We start from the raw sequence: 18,996 nt of genomic DNA, 5'->3' as shown, positions 1-18,996 counted from the left end.
CGGCTTGACGGATGCTGCGGTCTGCGATCCCGGGCCGAGCGAGGCCGCGCGCCGCCCGGCTGCGCCTCGCTTTCGGATGACCACCGCCGCGCTCCCCGCCCCTCGCCCTGGAGTCGCGCCGGCGGCCCTACGCCCGGCGCCCCTCGCTAGCCTCGCGCGCCGGGCCACCTCCTCCTCCGCATTTTCCGCCTCCTCCTCCCCCGCCTCTTCCGTTTCTGGAGGGAAAGGCTGCAGCCTCCTTCTGGCTCGGCATCCCGGCTTAGGTAATACGTTTTCCTCTTTAACGCGCCCCTCGCCCCGGCGCCACAACCTCCCTTCCTGCTCGGGTCTGGGTCTCCCCGCTGGGCGAACAGCACGCACCCATCGCCTCTCCGCACGGTGGGTGAGTAAATCTGGGTTGGGAGGGCGCCTTGCCTCTCCGCCCGGCCTGTGATGACCTCTGTCCACTGCAGCGAGCCCGCCACCCGGCCCGGCCCGGCCCGATCGCTGCTGCTACCAGCCGGGCGGAGGAGCTCGCGAGTCCTCTGGCTCCCTCGGTTCCGCAGAAACTACCCGAAAGAAATAGACGGAAGGAAGAAAGACTGGCAGACAACTTTTTTTTTTTTTAATTCGATCATTAGCATTTTTAAGTTGTAGAAGCTGATCTGACTATAGCCGAGCGCAGTGCTCCGGGTCCAACAGGTAGATGGCGTAGCTGTCAAGCGCCCCTTCGTTTTGCTTTGAGAGATGCTTCCAAGTGTCCATCGCTGTTGGCTGACGCTAGTGACCTAAGATGAGTGTAAAATAAACATGAAGGGACTGTATTTAGAAGTCTTTGCCTTCTTGCTTTTAATCCCCTGCGTTTTGAAAGATGATTTTATGAGATGTGCATAATTATTTGGTGTGACCAAAGGAGAAAATAGTTTACATGGGTTTGGCCGAATTAAGTATATTGTTAAGACACAAGGAGCGTGAAAAAAAAAATTCCCTAGATTATTTATTACATTCATGAAGAATACATACAAACGATTAGAGTACTGGGGGGATTTTCCGTTTTAAGGCTACTTTTAAAGCGTTGAATAAGCAGACGTTTGCCCGCTGTGTGAATGCGTTCACTTCCACAGAACAGTGGGTTAAGGCTGTGTGGATAGACCTCTTGAGTGCATCCCACGTGTTGAATAAAACCTTTTTTTTACTTTTTTTCTGTGACTCCTAGCTTTAAAAATCAAAGAAGTTGATAAGGATCAGCCCTACTCAGCCTGATAATAGTCTAATGATGAAAATAATCTACCAAACCACTATTGAGGGATGACTTAGCTAAGTGACCTAATTTTTTACCTTTTAAAATAGGGAATATTAGGGGGAGAAAGGTGATAGAAGAGTTTGTTTTTTCGAGGCAGATATTTGTTTGCATTCTTAGAATCTACTTTTAAGCTCTTGTGGATTTTTAAACTACTCTTGAAGTTAGTTCTTAGTCATAGTCATGAAAAAGATTACGTAAAATGCATAAAGTTACAATTTATTTCTTCACAGAATAAGCTACCATTTCTTTTCAAGCTTTTGGACTAAATCACCACTTGATTGGAAATTGCAGCTTGGACTCATACTATTTAATGTGAAATGTCTTATTATAGATTTAAATTACAGCTATACTAGTGGTAGTTCTGAAAATTAAAAAGAAAAAAGATCACGTCTAATTTGAAATATAAGGCCTGTTAGGGCATCTATGGGGTCGCACAGAGTCGGACATGACTGAAGCGACTTAGCAGCAGCAGCAAACAAAAGCTATATAGTATTCATTATATATTTATTTCTGCCTTTATTTCTCTCTGATACCAATTAGAGTATATCTTAATCCATGTCATTTTGTAGACAAATTGCCTGAGATAATGGTGTTCTATAAAGTGATTAATAAAACCATGTGTCTTCATTTATTGTGAGGATGATATATACATGAAATTTTTCTAGATATGGGTCCTCAATAAATGTCCTTGTTAAAATATTTTGAATCTTAAATTGTTTAAGCATTAATTGCTTAAGCATTAATTAATTGCTTAAACTAATGAAGCAAATAAAACTCTCTAGATTGATGTTTTTGTTTGATTTGGAGCTTAGAGATGAAGGAAGAGCTGAGGGTACTTTGTTTCTCATCTCTCATGATTCGTGAGTAGTAGTCCCCAAACTTGTCTAATTTTTAAAATTACCAAGATGGCTGGATGGCATCACTGACTCAATGGACGTGAATTTGAGTGAACTCCGGGAGCTGGTGATGGACAGGGAGGCCTGGCGTGTTTCGATTCATGGGGTCGCGAAGAGTCGGACACGACTGAGCAACTGAACTGAACTGAACTGAGAGGGCACATGAGAGGAAGGGAGGATAGCATTGGTTTTTAAAAGACTTCCAGTCTGCTACCTGGGATTTCCTGAGTCAGAATTTCTAAGGGAAAGAAGATACTTAAAATAGGTCAAAATGATAAAAAATTTAAAAGGGCAAACCAAAACAAACACAAAAGGCAAGACTGGAAATCACAGATGGGCAATAACTGCTGCTGATATAATCTATTAGCATTCCTGAAGATAACATGTTCATAAATGGAAGCTGTGGTTTTGCTAATGTGATAATGTCACACATTGAGGAAATCTGAAACTTTTATATTGTTTTTAGTCAAGTCTTCCAGGGTGATTGAATTTAGCAAAGCTTTTTACATATTCAGTCTCTTTCCTGTGGTTCAGTTCAGTTCAGTGGCTCATTTGTGTCCTACTCTTTGCGACCCCATGAATCGCAGCACGCCAGGCCTCCCTGTCCATCACCAACTCCCGGAGTTCACTCAGACTCACGTCCATCAAGTTGGTGATACCATCCAACCATCTCATCCTCTGTCGTCCCTTTCTCCTCCTGCCCTCAATCTCTCCCAGCATCAGAGTGTTTTCCAATGAGTCAGCTCTTCGCATGAGGTGGCCAAAGTACTGGAGTTTCAGCTTTAGCATCATCCCTTCCAAAGAACACCAGGACCGATCTCCTTTAGAATAGACTGGTTGGATCTCCTTGCAGTCCAAAGGACTTTCAAGAGTCTTCTCCAACACCACACTTCAAAAGCATCAATTCTTCGGTACACAGCTTTCTTCACAGTCCAACTCTCACATCCATACATGACCACTGGAAAAACCATAGCCTTGACTAGGTGGACCTTTGTTGGCAAAGTAATGTCTCTGCTTTTGAATATGCTATCTAGGTTGGTCATAACTTTCCTTCCAAGGAGTAAGCGTCTTTTAATTTCATGGCTGCAGTCACCATCTGAAGTGATTTTGGAGCCCAAAAAAATAAAGTCTGACACTGTTTCCACTGTTTCCCCATTTATTTCCCATGAAGTGATGGGACCGGATGCCATGACCTTAGTTTTCTGAATGTTGAGCTTTAAGCCAACTTTTTCACTCTCCACTTTCACTTTCATCAAGAGGCTTTTTAGTTCCTCTTCACTTTCTGCCATAAGGGTGGTGTCATCTGCATATCTGAGGTTATTGATGTTTCTCCTGGCAATCTTGATTCCAGCTTGTGTTTCTTCCAGTCCAGCATTTCTCATGATATACTCTGCATATAAGTTAAATAAGCAGGGTGACAATATACAGCCTTGATGTACTCCTTTCCCAATTTGGAACCAGTCTGTTGTTCCATGTCCAGTTCTAACTGTTGCTTCCTGACCTGCATACAGATTTCTCAAGAGGCAGGTCAGGTGGTCTGGTGTTCCCTTGTGGTAGGCAATCTTAATTCAAGTTCTTTAATGTTATAACAGCACTTTATTAATGGATATTTAGTGCAGGTTACTGTGAAAGTAATCTACAGCAAAACATTGTACCTGATCATTTCTCTTTCATGTGGGCTTCCCTTGTAGCTCAGTTGATAAAGAATCTGCCTGCAGTGCAGGAGACCTGGGTTCGATCCCTGGGTTGGGAAGATGCCCTGGAGAAGGAAATGGCAACCCACTCCAGTATCATTGCCTGGAAAATCTCATGGACAGAGGAGCCTGGTGAGCTGCAGTCCATGGGGTCGCAAAGGGATTCTCTTTCATATAACAGCCTTATTTGTTACTTCTTTTGTGTTCCTAATCAGGGAAGACCAGCATGCAAATTTTAGTAACTTATTTATAACTTTTATTAAAATGACCCAACACCATCTAAAAAAAAGAAAAAAAAAATAAAACTTGGGCATAAAATGTGGTTAATTATATATAAAAATGAATTGACAAAGTAAAATATTAATTATCTATAAAAGAATTCATTCAGATGAATTACCACGTGGAAAGTATTTGTTTCTTTCTGTCTCTATTCCTTTTGCACTCTCTCGATCTTTTTTTTTCTTTTTGAAAGGTGTAAAAGGGTTCCTTCCTTTCTTGTTTTCATTTTAATCAACTCAGTATTTAAAATCTTTTAACTTAATTATCCAAGTTTAAATTAATGTAAGTATTTGTTAACTTTATCAATAGGTACTTAAATTTGTCCTTTTCTTTACAGAGTGATGATGGTAGGTTTCCCTTGATAATAATGAGAGCTGTAATAAATAGCAAAGGATTAAATTCAAATGACTAAAGGAAAATGTTATTTAATATGGTTAAGGTAATCCTAATGTACTTAAACTTTTTAAATTATCAGTAGTTTCAAAAATAGGATTTTATCTCCCAAGTTCTAGAAAACCCCTCTAGTTAACTCCTTGGAGTTTCTCAGAATGACATATAATCCCATATAATCTCAGTTTGATCTGGGAATCATGAAAGATCTGTTTTTAAAATGTGGCTGACTATAAGCTTCCATGAATAGCAAAAAATGAGGGAAATAGAAATGGAAAAATGAGATCAAGAAGATAAATATTAACCAGCTTAGACAATTACCTGTGGTTTCAGGATTAACAAGAATGCAAATGCATTTAGTATATAAATGTACTGGAGTGGGTTTAATGAACCTTTTATATCCTTTTAGTATTTTGACCTTTTCAAGTAAAAGGTGCAATTTCTTTGTGTTCCTTAAATATCTGTTAAAAATAAACATTCACCTCTACAAAATGGAAGTAAAATGATAAGATATAGGCTGCCAGAAATCCAGTCTGCCAAAATGACACATAATGTGATCTGTGATCTTTGCTTTCTTATTTTAGGTCATGTAATTTATCACTGCAGAAATAAATAATAATAACCATCTTCTAAAATATTGGGTTAAGAACTCCTTTGAATCATGTTTCCTCACAGTTATAATCCTAAAACTTACATAATGATTAAACCCTTACAGATTAATCTTAGTGCCAGAAAATCCTTTTAAACATGTTTATCTCAAATGGAATGATATCAGTCAGTTAAATTACAGAATTCTCACTGTGTATCATGAGGAGATGAAAAAATTGTGTGTCCTGCTCTCAAGGAACTTAAAACCTATTAGAGAGAGAACAGTTAGAACTGGGGTCAGGGGCTTAGGCCTTCTTCATAAGGTTCACTAACCCAAACCACTGTAACCCAGAAACACAATTTAAGTATGAAAACCAGTGTGGGCACTTTACTGGCAGTCCAGTGGTTAAGACTCCCTGCTCCGAATGCAGGGGGTGTGAGTTCAATCTCTGGTTGGGGAATTAAGATTCTGTATGCCACACAACATGGCCAAAATAATACAACCAGTGTGACTGCAGTGTAAAGTCAAATACAAGGCAAAGAACCTAGTACTCTTTTTCAACTTAATTTTCATGACTTGTCCCCCCCAACCTTTTTTTTTTTTTTTCATTCAACCAACAATATTTATTATGCCCTTCCTTATTAGGTTGATGACAAACATCAAAAGCTTTAGAAATATATGTTTTTTTGAACTTGTAATTTTGTGTTTTACTCTTTAAAAATCATAGTTAAATACATATAACATAAAGTTACCGTTTTAACCAATTTCAAGGGTGCATTTCTCTTACATTAAGTACATTTCCACTGTTATACAACCATCATCACTATCCATCTCCAGAACTTTACCATCATCCCAAATTGAAACTGTGGATCCATTAAACAATAAGTCCGCATTGCCAGCTTCTCGCAGCCCTGGTAACCACCATTCTACTTTCTCTCTCTATGAATTTAACTATTCTGGGTCCCTCATATAAGTGGAATCATACAATACTTATTTTTTTAAGCCTGGCTTCTTATAATTAGGATAATATTTCCAAGGTTCATGCATATTGAGGTATATGCCAGAAAATTTCATTCCTTTTTAAGGCTGAATAATATTCCCCAACCTCTTTTATCTGGAAAATGGATAATTAAAAATCAGAAAATTTGGAACTGGAACAGATCATAGAAATCACTTCCTCCAATCTCTCTGTCCTTTCTTTCTTTTCCTTTTTTATGTTTACAAAAATGAGGAAAACAAGTCCCTGAGAGCTCACTCATGTGGCTAAGGTTTTACACCTGGTTGGTTAAAGGCCAAGCAGAGCCTAAGAACCAGCTCTCCTGTGGCCTAAACATGGCTCCTGTAGACCATAAAAAGCGAGTGTTAAGTGAGTTGGTGCCAAAAGTAAGTGTTGCAAAGTTCAGAAGAAAAGATAAAATGACTAAAAGTGTTACATTCAAAAGGAAACATTAAAAATGGATTTGAGGATTAATAAGATTAGTGATATTCATGGAGAAAGCAGCCTTAGATATGCAGATGATACCACTCTAATGGCAGAAAGTGAAGAACTAAAGAGCCTCTTGATGAAGGTGAAAGAGCAGAGTGAAAAAGCCAACTTTAAAGCTCAACATTCAGAAAACTAAGATCACGGCAGCCAGTCCCATCACTTCATGACAAGTAGAAAGGGGAAAAGTGGAAATAGCGGCAGATTTTATTTTCCTGTGCTCCAAAATCACTGTGGATGTTGACTACAGCTATAAAATTAAAAGACCTTACTCCTTGAAAGGAAAGCTATGACAAACCTAGAGGACAAAGACATCATTTTGCCGGCAAAGGTCCATATAGTCAAAGCTACGATCTTTCCAGTAGTGAGAGTTGGACCATAAACAAGGCTGGGTGCCAAAGAATTGATGCTTTCAAACTGTAGTGCTAGAGAAGAATCTTGAGAGTCTCTTGGACTGCAAGGAGATCAAACCAGTCCATCCTAAAGGAAGTCAACCCTGAATATTCATTGGAAGGACTTATGCTGAAGCTGAAGCTCCAATACTTTGGCCACCTGATGCGAAGAGCCAACTCACTGGAAAAGACCCTGATACTGGGAATGATTGAAAGCAAAAGGAGAAGGGACTGATAGCAGATGAGACGGTTAGATAGCATCACTAACTCAATGGAAATGAATTTGAGCAAACTCTGGGAGATAACTGAGGACAGAGGAACCTGGTGTGCTAGTCCATGAGGTTGCAAAGAGTCAGACACAACTTAGCTACTGAAAAACAACAAGATTAATAATAGGATTAACAGCTGCCAAACTAATATTCTGCTGGAAAAGATTCTTTCTACAAGCCATACTTTTTTGTCTTGAATTAGGCATTAAATTTGAAAATATTTTATTTTTTCCCACAATTAAGATAGCTACACTGAATCTACTTTCTTTTTTTTTTAATATTCTATATGATTTCAGGTTTCATTTCTGACACCTTGGTGGTATGCTAAAAACATCTTTTAGCATATAGAAGTTTAAGTGTGTAGTTGGAAGGTAGCAGATAGAAAAGAGCTTACAGTTAGTGAAAATGTTTCTAACTCTGGAGGAGAGGATAAAAAGGAGTCACTATCAAGTTTAAAAGTATTTCTAAATGGAATATTTTTTCATACTTTTCAAATGCATTCTGAGAAGACATTGAAATCTATATTTCAATAGCAATATTATGCTAATGTGAAATACTTATTATGTAGATCAACTTTTTTTCCAGCACTTAATTTTTGTTACAAAAAAAGTCAATATAGTTGACCCTTAGCCAACCAAGGCAGTTGCGGTAGCTAATAGCTTTTCCCTGTTCTGCTCCTGAATACCCAGTGAGAGACATCGCTGATGGTTAAACCTGGTGTTTCCTTAAATTGTCGAATAAAAATAGCTGAGTGACATTCCCTGTCCTCAACCCAGATCTCCTGGATCAGTATCTCCAGGGGAAGTCTTAAACTCTATATTTTTAATGAATGTTTCAATTAATTCTTGATCTTACTCATTTGGAAAACACTACTTTAGCACAAGCTCCCACTTAAAAGCTACCGGAATAACATTTGAAGATAGAGGCTATCTTTGTGATCTATTGCTTTGAGCAATAGGGCTAATTGGTCCAAGAGCAGCCTACCCTAGGGTGAGGTAGACTGATCAGCCTAGAAACAGACCTGTATGTCAACACTGTTTGAACGATGGGAAGAAGGGAGGGAGAAATGTGAATGTTAAATAGATGGATTTACATATCCCTTAGTTAATGTCTTCTCTAGCGAAGCCAAATTAAACATTTTGGGCCATTTAATCAATGAAATTAATCAAGATAGGTCACTGCCAGATGACAGAGCATGATATCAGATTCTTCTTTGGTACTCAGAAATGTAGTTCAGTTGCTAATCATCCAGATACAGCTTTGGTTTGTTTTTGTAAATGAATGTAGGATGTATGTAGTGGTGGTGGTGGTTTAGTCGCTAAGTTGTGTCAGACTCTTGCAACCCCATGGACCATCTCTGTCTGTGGAATTCTCCAGGCAAGAATACTGGAGTGGGTTGCCATTTCCTTCTCCAGTGGATGTTCCTGACCCAGGGATCAGACCCTGGTCTCCTGTGTTGCAGGCGGATTCTTTACTGACTAAGCTACCAGGGAAGCCCTGGTTATGTGTAGGCTTTGATGTAAATAAATACGGGCCCATGTGACTAATGGCACCTGTGGAATGGCACTTGGGTATAAAGCCCAGTGTAACAAACAATATGACAAGGGTGAATTTTGTGTTTACAAAGCTAAGAGGAAATTCATCAGCCAACATTTATTGAACACTCTGAGGTATGCTCTCAGAGTCATAAGAAACCACACACATTTAAGTCTCCTGCCAGACAGAGCACAGAGAAGCAAACCAGTGTTGGAGGGCTGGGAAAGAGATTTGGCATGCCTGCATTCTCCCATGGCCCTGGTACAAAAAATGGAGGGTCAGGCATGGCTCCTGGAGGAGCCAACTGTCACACGGACGCTCCTCTCTCTCTCTACACACACACCCTTTTAAAAACTTTGATTCAATTAGAAATACATGCAGAAAAGTATGTAAGGCCTGAGTGTATAGCTTGATGCACATACACAAACTCAGTCCACCCACATAACCATCACTCAAATCCAGAACATTCCCAGTGCCTAAAGGCCCCATCATTTACCCCCATCACTAAGTAATCCCTCCTCCTTCTCCAAGGGTAACCCCCATTGCAACTTCTAACACCATAAATTAGTTCTGCCTTCTCTTGAACATCAACTAAATTAAATTGCTCCGTGTATTTTTTTTTTTTCGGTGTCTTCTTTCACTCAGCAGTATGCCTTTGTGAGATGAGTCCATGTTATTGCCCAAAGCAGGAATTCAGTAATTCTCACTGCTGTATAGTATTTTCTTCTGTAAGTCTGCCTCAATTTATTTCATTTCATTGTTCATGGTCACTTGGGTTATTTCTACTGTTCAGTTCAGTTCAGTTGCTCAGTCGTGTCTGACTCCTTTGCAGCCCCATGTACTGCAGCACACCAGGCTTCCTAGTCCATCATCAACTCCCAGAGCTTACTCAAACTCATGTCCATTGAGTCGGTGATGCCATCCAGCCATCTCATCCTCTGTCGTCCCCTTCTCCTCCCGCCTTCAATCTTTCACAGCATCAGGGTCTTTTCCAATTAGTCAGTTCTTTGCATCAGGTGGCCAAAGTATTGGAGTTTCAGCTTCAGCATCAGTCCTTCCAAAGAATATTCAGGACCGATTTCCTTTAGAATGGACTGGTTGGATCTCCTTGCAGTCCAAGGGACTCTCAAGAGTCTTCTCCAACACCACAGTTCAAAAGCATCGATTCTTCGGCGCTCAGCTTTCTTTATAGTCCAACTCTCACATCCATACATGACTCCTGGAAAAACCATAGCTTTGACTAGACGGACCTTTGTTGGCAAAGTAATATCTCTGCTTTTTAATATGCTGTCTAGGTTGGTCATAACTTTTCTTCCAAGGAGCAAGTGTCTCTTCATTTCATGGCTGCAGTCACCATCCACAGTGATTTTGAAATTATGCTGCTCATAAATATTGTATATGTCTTTTAATATACATGTGCAGGAATTTCTGTTGAGGACAAGACTACAAGAGAAATTGCTGGATCATAGGTTATGCTTGTAGTCAACAAATTCTAGTTTTCCAACATGGTTGTACCAATTTCATTCACAGTAGAAGAGGCTCATTGCTCCACATCCTCAGCAAACCTTGACATTTTCAATCTTTACCTTTAGCTATTTGGTCAGACATGCAGTGGTACCCTGTAGTGATTTTTATGTTGCATTTTCCTGGTTATTAATTAATAACATTATTAACTATTAATTATTAATATTATCTTTTCATATATTTATTGGCCAGCTTAATATCCCATTTGATGAAGCATCTGTTCAAGTTTCTTGTCCTTCAATAGATTCTGAGAAGGCAAGTAGACATCAGGCATACAGGCAGGAGGAAGGGCTTGTCAACTGGAGGGAACAGCATGTGCAAATGAATGACCTGCCCAGAGCGTGGGAGTAAACGGACCGAGAGTGGGAGAGCAGCCCCTGAAGTGCTGGGCTTAGTCAGAGCCTGTGGAGTGCTGACAGTGGGCTCGCAGAGATCAGAGTAAAGCGGCACAAAGGAAGCACAGGCTGTCCCGTGCTGCACCACTCAGTGGATTGCGAGAAACGTGCAGTGACCAAGTATCTGAAAGCTGAATGATGCTTATACACTGGAAGGACCACTCAATTTCCAATGAGCTGAAAGGTACAGTTAATAAATCCCTGTTAGTGCTTATGATACGGTCTTCCTTCTGGCCTAGGTGACCGAATGGGCAGATGAGCGTCACCTAGGGATGTCAGGGGAGACTGCTCTTAGCAAATTGCACATTCGCCATCATCAGTTGATCCAGCTGAGCCCCTCTGTGTGGGCTCACTTCTGTACACCGTCTGCTTGGGCAGCTTCCATTCTTTAAACTACTCCCGGAAGCAGCCCTAAGCTGGAAGGGGATAAGGAACAAGGTCTCTGTTCCCCCTACAAGAGCAATGTGAGCTAAATAGAGTTTTGGCCAGCCTCAGCATGTGTCCACCCAGGGTGAGTCCTGGACAGCTGCACCCCGTGAGAGGTCACCAAAAACACTTCTAGTGAAACATCCAGGTGTTTCATGGAAGTTGAGCTGTTTCCCCAACAGTAATAGCAGTCAGTCAGGGCCACCACACAGTCATTTCAAATTGCCAGTCCTCCAGGGATGAGTGAAAGAGTGAATTCAAGTTACGAATGGTGGGCATGAGGTGGCATTGTCTCATGGGCAAGAATGTGGGCTCTGTAAAAGGAGTGGATTATCTGCAGGAAGAAATGACCGTCGACAGAAATGCTCTGACCTACTTGCCTATTCATTAGCAAGCGTTTCTGTTTTGTTGATGCCCTCCTCTATTTTGTCACACCTCTGTCATCACAAGCAACACAAGGGCATGGCCAGATTCCGGTACAGCCAGGCTCCTCGCACAAGAACAGACACCGTTGGCCTTAGAATCTCTATAGATTTCCTGACAAAATAACCCCTTGACAGAATAATGACCCTCCGGAGCCATCTGTGGATAGTCTGCCGTGAAGCCAGAGTCGTCTTCAACATCCAGGAACCAGAGAAACCAGACGCCCGGAAACCGAAGCAATCAGATCTGGCCTTCATAAAGGAACTTTTTTCTGGGTCATTCGAATAATTACAAGTAGATTCCAGCCTTTTGGATTTAATAGAGTAGTAAATTTTCAGAAAAGATTTCAGTGACCCATAACAAAGCTGCCAGTCTCTTATTTTTCAAATAAGGACTGTGGTGGTTGAGTTCTGTGAAACTGTATTTAATCGTCGTTGCTGTCATTTGTTACGGGCTTCCCAGGCGCTAGTGATTGAGAGCCCGCCTGCCAAGGCAGGAGACTTAGAGACACGTCTTTGATCCCTAGGCTGGGAAGATCCCCTCTACTATATGTAAGGCCCTGTGCTTGGTCTTGTTTAAGCATGTGTGGTTTCTTATGACTCTGGGACCATGTCCTGCAAGATAAGTATTGTCTTCATATGGCAGATGAAGAAAGAGGGTAGGTAAATTACCTAATGCCACACAGCTAATTGATGGCAGAGCCCTGGTTTACAACCCAGGTTTGTCTGATTCAAAGCCTGTGTCTTTCCCATTATACTGTTTATCCCATCTGAAATATGGGTATATTATTCAGATATGATTTTTTAACATCTGCTCAGAAATTAAAACTGAGATATGTCTTTGTAGAGAGATTTGAGAGTCCGTGAAGAATCTTGAGTTTTTTTTTCTCCTTTCTAATTGACCTACTTCAGTTTATTCAACGTTTCTCTAATAGAAAATTCCATAGAAGCTAAAGAGACTTTCTATCTGACATTGTGACATGATCTTATGTAAACATGTAGATATACATTTGGTCTGAGGTAGTGAAGAATGTAACTTCTTTAAACCTGTTCTGCTCAAATGTGACTTGAAATGGGTTGTCACAAAATAAGGCTTATGAGTATTTCAGTGTCCATTGACCATTAATGATTTGGCTGTAAAAGTGAGTGGCTTCTAGTGGGAAAGACTGTCTCACAGATTTAAAGTTATTGACCACATAAACAGGAAAAAGAACCCTGCCCCACTTCTCTGGCCAGAAAACAGAAGACAAAGGAATAGATTGGGATGGTATTTGCTGAAATTATAAAGGTCTCTTTGGGCTGAATTTTATTCTGCTAAATTCGTATATTGAAGCACTATCTTCCCCGTACCTCATAACGTGACTGTATTTGGAGATAGGGCCTGTATCTTAGCTCAGTAAAGGTTAAGTGAGGTCACATGGGTGAGCCCTAATTCAGTCTGACTGGAGTCTTTATAAAAAGAGGGAGAGACACCTGGGGATGCTCATCTACAGAGGAAAGGCCGTCTGCAAATCAAGGAGAGAGACTTTGGAAGAAACCAACCCTGAGAGTCTTGGACTTCCAGTCTCCAGAACTGTGAGAAAGTAAATTTGTTGTTTAAGCCACCCGGTCAGTGGCACGCACTTACGGCAGCCCTAGCCAACAAGTGCTTGAGGAATTAGGTATTTCGGCATAAGCTGACACCCCCACCCCACCCCTCATGTCAAGATAGCCAGCTAAGAGAGACCTCAGTAGAACATAGGTGGGCTTTTACTATCCAGCAAAGATGGTTTACATTGAGATTGAGGATCTGCTAGAGAAAAGATTTTCCTGAGAGTAGAGGGGAAATGAGTATCAAATCATGATTTTTTTTTAACAGTTAGATTACTGACAGCTATCAGGTAGGTAGGTATGTTTCTCTCCTTTTTTGCTATATAATGTACCTTATAATAATAGTTTAATGATTATTTATCCCATGATTGCTCATTTCTTCCCTTAGTTAACAGCTAGCAATTTATGAAAGGATTTTATTGGCTAGAGCACTGGCTTACAGTGTGGGTTTCTACCAGTTTGCTTGGGCTTGAATCTTGTCCTAGCCACTTCCCACCTGTGTGGTTTTGGGCAAATTACTTAACCCTCTTGTGCCTCAGTTTCTTTTATCAGTTAAAATGGAGATAATAGTATTTTCTTCATAGCGTTGTGTGAGAATTAGAGTTAACATATGTAGAGTGCTTAGAAGGATACCTGCCATAAAGTAAGCACCTACTGCATACTGGCTGTTATTATTTTAGCCTGGGTCTCTCTCTGTGCATGGATAGCTGAGAGCGCATGGTCGCACCGAGATGCCTGAGCCCCACTGAGATTACCAGCACAGTATTGAAGGATGAACAGCCTTAAGAACAGTGGCCATTACATCTCAATGCTGAGCGTCATCTAGGAGGCTGACAAACATACAAATTCCTGGGCCCTGTCTCCAGAGGTTCTGACTCGCTAACTTGGGATGGAACCCAGAAATCTGTCTTGTAGTAGACACCTTATGTACTCTAACATGTGGTTCTCAGAACACCCATTAATCACTAATCCCAAGGAATTTCTTCCATATTCAAGGCTATTAAATTATGGTAAATGCAATAACTTCTGCTGCTGCTGCTACTGCTAAGTCGCTTCAGTCGTGTCCAACTCTGTGTGACCCGATAGACAGAAGCCCACCAGGCTCCCCCATCCCTGGGATTCTCCAGGCAAGAACACTGGAGTGGGTTGCCATTTCCTTCTCCAATGCATGAAAGTGAAAAGTGAAAGTGAAGTCGCTCAGTCGTGTCCGACTCTTTGCGACCCCATGGACTGCAGCCCACCAGGCTCCTCCATCCATGGGATTTTCCAGGCAAGAGTACTGGAGTGGGGTGCCATTGCCTTCTCCGACTTGCTTATCATGAGTCTGTAATAATCTTCACTTAAAGTATTTGAAATGCTTAAATAAAGCTAACTTAAGTCAGTCATGAGTATATAAACTTCCTTTTTAAAATCATCTAAATGATAATTTCCACAAGTGTTAATATGAGCTGTTAAGAAGCTCGAAGAAATTCTGTATTGGATGTACAACTCAGTTTCTTCTAAGACAGTTTCCCTCATGTTGAGTCCTTCAAAGTGAGGGCAAATTGTCCAGCACGCCCCTGAGTGCTGCGGCCTGCAGAGCAAACCGAGTTGAAGACAGAGAGATCCGGAAGCAGTTAACAGAGAAGCACAGAGGACAGGGCCTCGTTCATTCGGACAAAACCGTCCAGTCAGCCAGAAAGCAGCCGGCTAGCTATGCAAATTAATTAGGAAGTCTTGCGTGTAGATGATGATAGCTGGGAGAGATTGTTTTTTTTTTTAACGGGGCTTGGACCCTGGAGCTAAAGAAGTTCTGGGGATGGCTTACACAAAGCTTCGTCCTGAGCTGAAACTGGGTGTTCAGCCTGGAGCTTGACAAGATACCGTAGTGTTTCCAGGTTCAGAAGAAAGGGTGGTTAAGGAGTGCTGGGATAGCCTTGGAACTGAAAAACCTGATTCACTGTGTTATGATGAATTCTGGAAATCTGTGCCCCTGTTAATGATAGGACTGAAGTTTAGAGCTGAATCTTTTCTCCCATTGGTCAAGCTGCTCTGCTCAGGTGACGTGAGAATACTCACTATTGAGGAAATAAAGATCAGGTTCTCAGGTTCAAAGGGGAGAAATACCAGATTTCTCAGCTGCTGTATAGAAACTATCAGAACTAGGTTGGTGAGTTTTCTGTGTGAAGAGAAGGGTGGTGGTGGTGCCTGGAGCTTGTAACCTGTGTAACTCACCTGAGTGAGTTCTGAGGACATCACAGGGGGAGGTTTTTGATTATTCAACGCTGTGGTGGTATGGTGTTTCTTTTAAAAAAGCTAATCGGTTTTAACAAAGTGGAATGAAATAGACAATACTGGTATTTTTTAATACTATGCACAGGATGGAAGCTTTTATTTCTTTTGGCTGCATTGTGTGGCTTATGGAACTTGGGCCCTCAGCAGTGAGAGCCTAGAGTCCGAATCACTGGACCTCCAGGGAATTCCCTGCTGGTATTATTAATCTAGGGGTAAAGAATCTGCCTGCCAGTGCGGGAGACATAAGAGATATGGGTTCAATCCTGGGTGAGGAAGGTCTCATAGTGGAGGAAATGGCAACCCACTCCAGTATTCTTGCCTGGGAAGTTCCATGGACAGAGGAGCGTGGTAGGCTACAGTCCATAGGGTCACAAAGAGTCAGACATGACTGAGCACGTGCATGCACACACGTGCACACACACTGACTGTTAATCTAGAAAGTTTTCGAATTGGACTCCTTAAAATCTTCATGCTGTTTTTAAGATAAAAAGTTACTTAGATAGTTCATTGATTGTTTTCCCTTATAATAATTATGTAATGTATACTAAGAAATCAAAATTATTGAATTTATATACTTGGAACTTATGTATTTTACTGATATATATGTATCCATGCATGTATATATTATATAAAACTTATAATTAATAGCACATAGATGCCATAAGTTATTTCTAAGTCAAGATGCCTCAGCTATATTAATATAATTATTTTTCTTAATGTTGAGGTTTGTTGACCAAAGTGATTTTTTGTAATGTATTTACTCCTTGGAGGAAAAAGCCAAGGTAGGCAGGTGTTTCTGTTTAATTTCTAACTCTATCATCTCTGTTACCTGGATTTGTGTTGTTGCCATAGCACCACTTTGTTTGGACAGTTATCTTCAGGACTTGTGGAATTCTTGTCCTTTGTGCTTAATTGTCCTAGAGCATTTTAACATCATTTATTATTATAAAAACAGTATATATTTACTGTAGAATATTTGATAATTACAGAAAAGCATAATGAGAAAAATCCTCCACAATTCTGGTACCCAGTGATAACCACCATTAAACATTTAACTACCATTAGAACATCATCTCGGAGAAGGCAATGGCACCCACTCCAGTACTCTTGCCTGGAAAATCCCATGGACAGAGGAGCCTGGTGGGCTGCAGTCCATGGGGTCGCTGAGTCGGACACGACTGAGCAACTTCACTTTCACTTTTCACTTTCATGCATTGGAGAAGGAAATGGCAACCCACTCCAGCTTTCTTGCCTGGAGAATCCCAGGGACGGGGGAGCCTGGTGGGCTGCTGTCTCTGGGGTCGCACAGAGTCGGACACGACTGAAGCGACTCAGCAGCAGCAGAACATCATCTAGTCTTTCAAACTCTCTCTCCATATGTATAAACAGAGTGTATTGTGTATTAAACACAAATTAGGAACATACTGTGATACTATATATACTTAACATTATAGCATTTTAACATATTCCTATTAAATTTCTTCAAAAATATTATTTCATAACTAATAATAGTTTATCTACATTCCACCAATATTTAAGTTTTTTTAACTTTTTGCTACAGTCACTAATACTAATCCTTCTGGTGCAGAAATATTTAAAATATTAAATATAACTTTCTTACATAAACATAACTTTTTAATTCAAAATAAGGCCAACTGGAATTAGTGGCTAAAGGTAATAGCATCTCTAGGTATTTTGATCCATTTTTCTTAAATTTTCCTCTACAAACCCACATTTTTACATGCCCATTAGCAGAATATCAGCATCTGTTTCACCACACCTGGAAGAATGAATGTTAACTTTAGAAACAGTTTTGCCCATCTAATGGTGATGTAGGATGTCTCATTGTTTTATTCACTTGCCATTTATTACTATTGAGGTTGGAGGTATCTTCTTATGATGGTTGGCCTATTATCTTAACAAAATAGCATATGATTTTTAAAGCAGACTTGCTTAAGACAACACAGCTATGACAGTTCATAGCTAACTCCACTGCATTGACATCTTCACTGTTGTACTAGTTGTCAGCCTCCCACAGTCCATTAAGGGATTTTTTTTTTTTAAGAAGTAAAGTATTTGTTAGGATAATAAAGAGCGTGAGCTTCTGTGTACGATGGAGTCTGAGCCCTGCCGTTTAGTCTTATGTAACCTAAATGAGTTGCTTAACTTCTCCAAGCTGCAGTTTCCTTGACTATAGATAAGGCTGATAATCCTCACAGTAATTCTCATAATAATGAGATAAGAGTTATTAAAGCATTCCATAAAATGCAGCTACTATTGAAACAGAGAAATGTTTCCCTGCTATTTATCCAAGAGATATGTCAAGGCATTGTAGCATGCCTCTTAGATGCCAGAACTTTTCAAATCCCAGCAAGTTGCATGTTTTACTTCATTTTATTATTTAAATTTGCTGTAAGCAGCACAGCTAGTGGGACATGTTTAATAGGAAAAAAAGGGGGGAGCAGGTTGGTACATCCCCTGGGCTGCTAGCTCAAGTGTGGTCTCAAGAGTCTTGCAGGACACTGAGATGTCTGCCGGTGTGGTGCTTGGTACTTTACAAAGTTACTCCCAGACTGATAGGATAAACCCCCTTTCACTTCTTCCTTCTTCCCCCAAAGGGTGAAAGAAAGGGCACTACTTTAATAATGTTGCCAAGCTCATGTGCTCATTCGAAGGTCATTGCATGAACTTGACTTTTCCTTCTAACATTGTGCTCGTGTATCCACCCGCCTATTGGTCTAGAGTTTGGTAAATATAGTATAGACTCTCATTTAGAGACTTTCTTTCACCCAGACGTCAGTTTTTTGTCTAATGAATTTGAGACTATAAGTATGTTGATCTTGAAAGATAAGTTTCAAATTTTAGGTGAAGCTTCCACCTGAGGTTGTGACTGTGATCTCTACTAGCCACTCAGACATGCTGACAGGTTGACTCACACTCTCTGAACTGCTTTCCGTTTCACATTCTTGTACTTTCCCAGCTGACAGCTCAGCGGGTGGGTGCCTGTTCCACCAGCTGCTGCAACCAAACAGCCAGGTTCAGAAATGTCAGATATCCTCCAAGAGCTGCTCCGAGTCTCTGAGAAAGCTGCCAACATTGCCCGGGCGTGCAGGCAGCAGGAAGCCCTCTTCCAGCTGCTGATAGAAGAAAAGAAAGAGGGAGAAAAGAACAAGAAGTTTGCAGTTGATTTCAAGACCCTGGCTGATGTACTGGTACAGGAAGTTATCAAAGAGAATATGGAGAACAAGGTAAGGAATGTCACAGCCAAGTTAATTGCAAATTATTTGCCCCTGTGGTTCCCCCCCATAAAATAGCTCACCTCCTCCTCCCCACAACCCGCCCCCCAGCACCATGGATTCTAACAAACAACTAGGTTTTCCCCCCTTATTTTGACTGCAGTATTACTAAAATGTGTGTTACAGGAAAAACTTAAATGTTGAAAAATAATCCGAATTCTATCACTAGAGAAAAGCACAACTGTTTTGCTAAATATTAGAATGTTTTCCTTCTGTATGTGCATGGCAGGTTTACTTTAACTCTAAAGAAATGGGAACA

General features: G+C 40.7%; 1 protein-coding gene across 2 annotated transcripts in view; it reads left to right on the top strand.

The window, feature by feature from the left end:
• The first annotated feature begins 265 nt into the window (after positions 1–265).
• INPP1 (inositol polyphosphate-1-phosphatase) overlaps positions 266–18,996 on the top strand; it is a 29,215-nt gene continuing 10,484 nt past the window's right edge. The window contains exons 1-2 of one of the 2 annotated variants that reach the window (XM_052635724.1): positions 266–382; positions 18,422–18,689. In XM_052635724.1, coding sequence (XP_052491684.1) covers positions 18,486–18,689 — 204 coding nt within the window. In that variant the 5' untranslated portion in view covers positions 266–382; positions 18,422–18,485. Of the gene's footprint in view, positions 383–18,421; positions 18,690–18,996 lie in introns of those variants that run through there. The other variant, XM_052635725.1, reaches the window with a different exon arrangement.

Source organism: Budorcas taxicolor, chromosome 2 (assembly GCF_023091745.1).
Source record: "Budorcas taxicolor isolate Tak-1 chromosome 2, Takin1.1, whole genome shotgun sequence".
Lineage (NCBI taxonomy): Eukaryota > Metazoa > Chordata > Mammalia > Artiodactyla > Bovidae > Budorcas > Budorcas taxicolor.
This window is presented reverse-complemented; position numbering and strand designations above follow the sequence as displayed.